The sequence below is a fragment of the Porites lutea genome, chromosome 9 (assembly GCF_958299795.1).
Source record: "Porites lutea chromosome 9, jaPorLute2.1, whole genome shotgun sequence".
Taxonomy (NCBI): Eukaryota; Metazoa; Cnidaria; class Anthozoa; order Scleractinia; family Poritidae; genus Porites; species Porites lutea.
Genome location: NC_133209.1, coordinates 31,823,536 through 31,831,408, shown reverse-complemented (window position 1 = coordinate 31,831,408; position 7,873 = coordinate 31,823,536). Strand labels below are relative to the sequence as shown.

Genomic DNA, 7,873 nt, shown 5'->3' with positions numbered 1-7,873 from the left:
TGATATGGTTCTCAGTGAGGGTGACGTCAACAAGTTGACCTTCTGTTGCTGCAAGTGTTGCCATGATCACCCGTGCTGTGGAGTGTCCAACTTCTGTTGTAACATCTTCCCCCAGCATATCACAGCCAACCAGTTCTTTACGCCTCGAATGTTTGAGGCTTATCACCGAGAGGGCTACAGAGCATGCGTGGAAGCTGAACAGGACGATTTTATGAAATATATCGGCGACCAAAGCGTGATTGTTGATATTGAGGCGTAACCAAGAGTCACGGAAAAAATCGTGAATTGTGTGCTTTTTTTATTAAATAATAACGCTTACCGTGAAAATCAGAAAACCGTAAACACATGAAAAATTTCAGGGATGTCGATCGTGTGGTGAGCAATCACATGTTCAGGACACCTGAGCAAACCTCAAAACCAAAAACTACTGAATTACCGTTGCTGTTTGCGGTTTAGTTGGCCATTTTTTTGAGTCCTTGTAACACAATAACATTTCATAATATTTCTGGTGTTCACGGTTTTGTGAGTTTCACAGTAAACCACACAACATTTTACCATAGCCACAAAAATAACGTCCAGGGGTTTTGTCTTGTCTTGATTTTGTCTTTTTGTCAAGCATTCAAAAACGTGCTACTTCTAGGAAAATTAAGTGTGTCGTGTGAAAGGCCGCTAGGGAAACACTGTGTTTTCATTTGCGGATGTTCCCTAAGGACAGCCGAAAGGAACATTTAAGGTCGGAGTGATAAGATACGGTAAAATAATCTGTTTTTTGTGGAACCAGTCACTATAAGTGTTTGTTATACCTCCTAACTCAAAAGTAAAGCAAATATTAAGTAACAGTTTCTCGTCGTGACTGCGACATGAACTTTTGTTCCCTCAGCAGGTGATTCATTTTTGTCAAATCGCACGCCCTTGAGCTCCAAAATGTATTTTATTGTTTGAAACTGATTATATTTATTATATTTAGGGCGAAAGGACTGCCATGAGGGTGAGCAAAACCTCTGGTGAAGTACGTTTTAAGTGATATTAGTACCCAATTACCAGCTCCATGCATGCAATATGTGAGAAACAAGAAGCCAATTTTTTGCAAAGACTTCGTATAAAGGGATGTACAGCTTATTACAGGTGATCAGTAATTACGCTATACTCTATCAACATCCAAAGCAAGCATTTTCAAGTTAATTATCGAAGCATCAGAAAAAGAACCGAAAGACATGAGTAAGAGCGCAAAAATATGATTTTATTGCTCCAACTTGAATTTCCATCTAACAGGCTGTTACAACTGCCCACTAATCGTATAATACCCCCCTCCCCCCCCTCCCCCCCCCCCCCCCCCCCCCCCCATATTACTTCGCTCAATGTCTCGGTCACTTTTATGTTAGCGTACTTGGCCTGGAACTGTTAACTGCTTAATATTTTAGAAAAAAACTACTACATTATTGTTACTAGGTAACATAACTGCTTATCTAAATCAAAATTACACAGTGTGTGTATACTGAGTGCGCGTGTTAATGAACATCAGGATGTATCTCAGGGGCACCCAACGAGAATATAGTTCAAAACCACTTAAACATAGCATTGTTAAACGTGTTTTAGTATTTAAACGGTGGATATGGGCATATTTTTATCTCCTATAAATTTTTCATCTGTTCGGATTTCCTAGCTGAAAGTCTAGTGATCCGAAAATTATTAATAGGGATCAAAACTTACCTGTTCGAAAATTTCAGCCAGATAAAAAGGCTCCCGAAAATTCTAGGTGACCTTTTTAGGGTAAAAATCTGTTGAAAATGGGCAATTTTACCATTTTTAAGATGTTCGAAAATCCTAGGAGAGGCAGGCAAGCAAGAAATTTTACAACAAATGTTCCGAAAACTCTAGATCTCAAATCGTCTTCCGAACAGATTTTTTTCCCGAAAATTGTCGTTGGGTGCCCCTGGTATCTGAACAATTGCGTGTCATGTTTTAATAAAATTGAGTTTGCGATACAAATCCTAGACAACTTTTGTCGTGATTATTTTCCTTGACTTAAAAATTGGGCTAGCGATACAAACTGCCCAGAATTGACAAGTTTTTGTAATTATTTTCCTTGACTTGAATAGCCATAGTGTAGGGCTTAACATCCGGTCATCCATGAAGACTTTAACTTTGCCTTGGTGTGTCTCCCCGCCAAGAAAATTTTGATCGAAGAGCCGTCTGTTTTATAGTAAAGAGAGGAGAAGTGTGAGGTCACTTAACCATGGTATCAAAATTTCTGGATCTAAACAACCTTTCTTGACAGCAACGATCATTTCCATTGTCAAACGATCGAAGAAAACTATGGATTCCTTCTTGTTCCTGAGTGCAGTAATGCACAGGAAAGTCATACCGGTCAATGTCTTCGTTACTTTGTTGTTTTTGTTTTTGTAACGACAGTTTCCCCTCTGTTGAGAACCAAAACATGGCATACACTCATGGGGGGGGGGGGGGGAGGGGGGGAGGAGGTGGGAGGGGGGGGAGTAATTGCAACATTCATTGACAGCAGCTAGATAGTGATATGGGTCTGTACAAGGCAGGAACTTCCGTCTGTCTTGAACTGGACGGTCCCATCAAATCGTTTGCGGGAAGACTATCAAGAGATGGTACAGGGGAGGTGTCTTGAAAATGGGAATACCGACTGGCTTTCCTGTGCACTGTCTTGCGCAGGACAATCAAATTTACTTATAAAAACAGGATGATCACAACCATATTCGGCCTCATGGGCTATTGACTCAGAGCCCAATCGGCCTCGAGGAATAATTGTTAATTAGCTGCCAAAGAATGACAAGGAAAATACCTTTTGTAACTCATTGTTTTTCCTAAGATAATCCTGTTTTTGTTTTCCTTTTTCGGGGGTGGGGGTTGTTTGTTTGTCTGTTTTTATCTAAAGGAAAAGATATTGTTTCATGGGAATCATGAAACTCATGTCTGGAATTCTTTAAAAATGTTTCCTTTATCTGTGGAATTCAAGAAGTCAGCAGCGTTAGCCTCCATACATGCGTTGTAACCTTCACAATGATACGCCCTGAACATGCGAGGTGTGAAAAATTGGTTCGCCGTGATGTGCTGTGGGAATGCCCCGCACATCGCATTTGAAACACTTTTTAAAGAGTACGAGCCATGACAACTTTCACAGCAGCAAAAAGTTAAACTTTCAACTTCCTCTGCGTCTTGTTGAGGGCCAATTCCCCATTTCCCGGCTTCCAGATCAACGTTTATGTCATGCAATGCTCCCTTCCAAGTCACAGGTGTCTGATCTTGCTTGATGCCTCTGTCGGGATGCCTTGGGCAAAGAAGTAGAATTTCTCCTTCACCAGCTTTAATTCCTTGTTCGAAAATGGACTTCTTTTTGTAGTAATGAACCTTAAATCTAAAAAAATACAAATTATGCAAATATAATAATGTTCATCACATCAATGAGTATTTCATATTCGTTCTTTTTACCTATAATAATATATTGTTTATAAAAGCTTTGAATGCAATAAACGTTACTTTCCCGATTAATACAGAATAAAATCCATGCAAAGAATAACACTTCAAAAGCTACAGACCTGTAACTTCTTGGTTGGTGAAGTCGTGGCGAGTTAACAAATTTTTCTTTGACATCCTCTATGACGTCACGGCCGTCTAGACCAATGAAAGAGCAGTGTAGCTTTTCTCGAGCCAATGACAACGCCTTCAGCAAATCTTTTGCCCAATGGCCGTCCTCACTTTTGTGACCACCATCTGCGACAACAATCTTCCTCAATCGCTTTTTCAAAAGTGGCAAAATGCCCAAATTTTCAATATGGCCACCATCGCTTAGCCTCAAAATAGGAGGAGGTGCTGGACCCATATTGCTTACATACAGCAACTGTCGCATAAAACGAACGAATGGCACGTGAACAACGAACCACCTGAAGAGGGGAATGCATCGTGAGGACCTCATAATGCTATATATTTAGGTCAATCTACCATTTTTTTATTCACGATTAAAACTATAAAAATGGTGTGAATGCGACGCTATGAAAGGTATACTTTTGCGATATTAACAAAGAGAAGGACACATCACATTTTAATTAACCGAATGAAATATGACCTTCTCATTCACAGCAGTCTACAGATGTTTTGTCCATTTCTTTTTTTTTTTTTCTCATTTTCAACATAGTTAATTGAGTGGAATGGTTATGAAACCCGTCAGACTCCTTTGTTATATGTTTTTGTAGACCTGAAAGTGCACAACGTTCAAAAGAATTCCTATCATTTTGATTGTATTGACCAATAAAAACGTTGCATTAATTTATTCCGTAACAATTTGCCAACAGAAAACAAAGGATTGTGCACTTTCAGGGTGCTTCCAACATAACTGCAGCACTGTTGTTTTTATCATTGATGTTTGCCGCTTTTCATAACCAGTCTCCTCTAATAACTATGTTTTCAAGAATTGATCAAGACCAGCGAATTAAAAACTGCTAGGGTGAACGCTATTCCCTTAATCACAATAGCTAGAATACTGATGCATTTTTCTGTTTAAGCTAAGAGGCCAAGTTTAACTAGAATGATTTCGAAAAATCCACATAGCTTCCAGAGGGTAAGGCGAAAATTTCATGGCTAATTCTGATTTTTAATTGAATTGTTGGTGGACTTTGGCTGTTCGTTTAATTTGGAAAGCGTCGAAGTCTGTACGTACCCATAAATTTATACAATTTCATACAAGGTAAAAAAAGTACTCCCATTTTCTCACCTCGTTACTTTCTCCAGTACTGTGGGGTTTTCCCTTCCAGTCTTCAGCGTAGAGATGATCATCAGCACAAACAGCATGGCAAAAAATATGAGTACTCCTACGGCCACCCACTTTTCGTCTTCCATTTGTTCTCCTCCTGCAAAGTACACTAGTGGAAAGCTAACTAATGGGAGGACACGAATTGCCTCTATAACATAAGGAAGCGCCTGAAAAGAAAAATGGACATTTTGTGAGCCCTTTGGGATGTTCAAAGAAAGAGTATGTACTACACACCGAATTAAAATGAGCTCAGATATGATGACGCTTGCGGGTTTAGGTATATAGAAGGGCCGCAGTGATTTCTCGTGTTAAAATTAATCAATGGGTGAACATGAATCACCTTTATGACATAAAAGAGTGCCCGTTTTTTATCCGGCTTTCAAGGGTTTAGCTTACGCAATTTCTTTTTTATCAAGGTCTTAGTCTTCAGGGAACAGTAAATTTCTCAGGACGAATCAGTTCGATTTGTATTGACGAGGACCTTTTGCACCCCTTACGAGTCATAAATAATAGAAACGTCACCAGGTCAGATTTTCCACACTGTTTAAAAAAAGAGAAATGTCCACCCCCGGTGGGAGTCGAACCCACAACCTTTGAATTAGAAGTCCAACGCGCTAGTCCATTGCGCCACGGGGGCTTTGCATACTAGCATTAGCTAATTTACATTTGAGAAGAGTAAACAAAAGAGAAGTTTTGTGGAAATTAATCTAACGAGGACAGTATTTCTTTTACCGGTTTTAAAAATTGTCAGCAAATACTGGATAAATACTAATGATAACAATAATGGTGATGATGATGATGATGATGATGATAACAATGGCCTGATACTGTCGGGATCAAAATATGCAGAAATACAAACAAAGCTTCAAGTATTTTAAAGTAAAGCACTTACCCTAAGGGCACCACTCTCTCTTTTCAGCGCCTCGTTGTCTGACACCATGGAAGAGCCCATACCCAGTCCTAACACGGTCTGTAACTGCTTGAAGCCTTCAGCTGACTGATCGTAAGCACCCATGTGACGTGCAACAGCTGCGGCAGACGTTGCCATGGCAGCTGATAGGTCGATATCTCCCGGATCGAGCTTGTTTTCAAACTGTTCCTGTCCTTCAGGCCGATCAAGACGTTCTATTTTAGTCGGGGACATAATAAGAAGCTCGTATTTTTCTTGATAGTCGTCAGTTTCGTTTATGATCCATTCATTGACTACTATGTTTGATAAATACTCCGGCTTAATTCCCTTCAAGTCTCGGAGGGTCAATGGTCCAAAGTCATTATCATTCAGCCTGTTGCGATGCGATGTTGACCTGTTTGTCAGGAGGAAAATATCTTCTATGCCTATTCCTCTACACCCTGATCTACCAACACTGGCATGTGTGTAAAAATGCTGATTGTAATCTCCATCTTTAAAAAGCAAAAGAAAGTACAGTTTTAAAGCGGACATATTGTATTAAAATTAAAAACCTAAGTTGTCCTTGGTGTCTACAAAGTAATAAATGTATAATTTACTTCAAGCAATAAGCTTGTAACCATTACAAAGAAATCCACTTGGAGTTGAGCCTGTGATCAGTGGAAAACTGGTAACGCGTCTGCCTCAGTGCTTAACTTCAAAATCAAAAATGCATACTCGATCGGACCACAAATGAGCCCGCGATACGGTCATGTGGTGATGGTCAGCGGATACCCTGGTTTGACAGCTGTCTATTGACCACAACATGGATATACATTATAAGTGTGCAGGCTCCCACACCAGATAGAAAGTGTAAGATTTCACATTGGTTGCCACGTAGTGCTGACGGACGGATGTCACATGACTACCAAAACTTCTCGGATGGATAGGTAACCAAATTGTCTTAGCTATGGGGCTCTAATATTTCATGTATCATTATTACCTGTTAAAGACATACACCAGTCGTTGCTGTATTGCTCCTAACGCAGGCACGATCCATAAAATGATGCCAGAGGCAAACAGGAGGCGAAAGAAGAGGTAATCAGAATAGGTTATGCCAAACAATGTTGATTGATACACCTTCCAATATACTGCATAGGAATACAAATACACAACTACGACAAAAGAGGACTTGCGTCTTAGCACTGGAAAAAAGAGCCACGCCACAATGCTTAACATAAATACCAAAAGCCGTGTCCAAAACGGTGTGCGATCGAAGAAGTAGAAAATGAAAAAAGGAATATAGGTGAAAGCAAAAAGGAGACCGCAAAAGGAGGACAAAAAGTACAAAACCGAACGGAACCGTTGTACTTTTTTGGAAAGCAAGTAGAGAGAGACAAATAATGTTATAAGAGTAGCGAACATGACAATTCGAGTGTAAGCTTCTGAGCCCACAGTAATCATATAGCGGTCACCTCGCGGTTCAGTGCCGGTAACATTCTCTTTAACGTTTTCCGTGTCGTTATCTGGTAAGCTAAAAATGACGCGGGGTTGCCTTTGATCATGTGGAACTGAATCGCATTCATCATCAGCTTTCAGGATATCTCCAAAAAGATAATCAACCATGTATACAAGCGGAAAAAGATAGGAGCCCCACACAATTAGTGGCATTATAGCAGAGACCAGCAGCATTAGAGAGAGAAGAACCACGGTATCAAAGATTCCTCTGAAAGGCCTCTGCCAGTTACACATCAACCCTGCATTTTCTCTCATGTGGTCGAAGAATTCCTGATGCTATTTTGGATCGTCCTTCTTGCCATTCCTATATTTCCAATCCAGGTAGGCTGTGCCTGTGTAACCGCCCCCTGACACGCAGCTCAGGTAGTTAATCTTGCAGTTTCGTTGTAAGAGACTGCGCAGAACACCTGAGCAGAATGCCGCTGACCGGATACCTCCCCCGGAAAACGCAAGGCCTGTTTCAGACATGCTGAAAAGAGAATATGTCTGAAAAGTAAATAACACCAAAATATTCCTTTGAATAGCAAGTCTTTTGTACACTCTGTGTCGATTTTTCAAACACAAATAACGGTACCCACTCAGTCCCTCGGTATTTACAGTTTTCTGTCTCTCCCGATGGTTAGGTTCTCTTTGTTGCGAATGGTTTTTCATATTTTCACGTACGACCATGGTTAACTATGGCAATGATATGA

General features: G+C 40.3%; 1 protein-coding gene, 1 non-coding gene and 1 pseudogene across 2 annotated transcripts in view; 1 reads left to right on the top strand and 2 right to left on the bottom strand.

The window, feature by feature from the left end:
• LOC140949191 (uncharacterized) overlaps positions 1-259 on the top strand; it is an 11,746-nt gene extending 11,487 nt beyond the window's left edge. Inside the window, exon 5 of the mRNA XM_073398420.1 lies at positions 1-259. This exon is cut by the window's left edge and continues 147 nt beyond it. Within this exon, the coding sequence (XP_073254521.1) occupies positions 1-259 (259 nt within the window).
• A 2,540-nt stretch (positions 260-2,799) lies between these two features.
• On the bottom strand, positions 2,800-7,763 carry LOC140948169 (uncharacterized; annotated as a pseudogene).
• On the bottom strand, positions 5,341-5,414 carry Trnar-ucu (transfer RNA arginine (anticodon UCU)). The gene has a single exon. It is a non-coding gene; the product is annotated as a tRNA-Arg (tRNA).
• Positions 7,764-7,873: the final 110 nt, after the last annotated feature.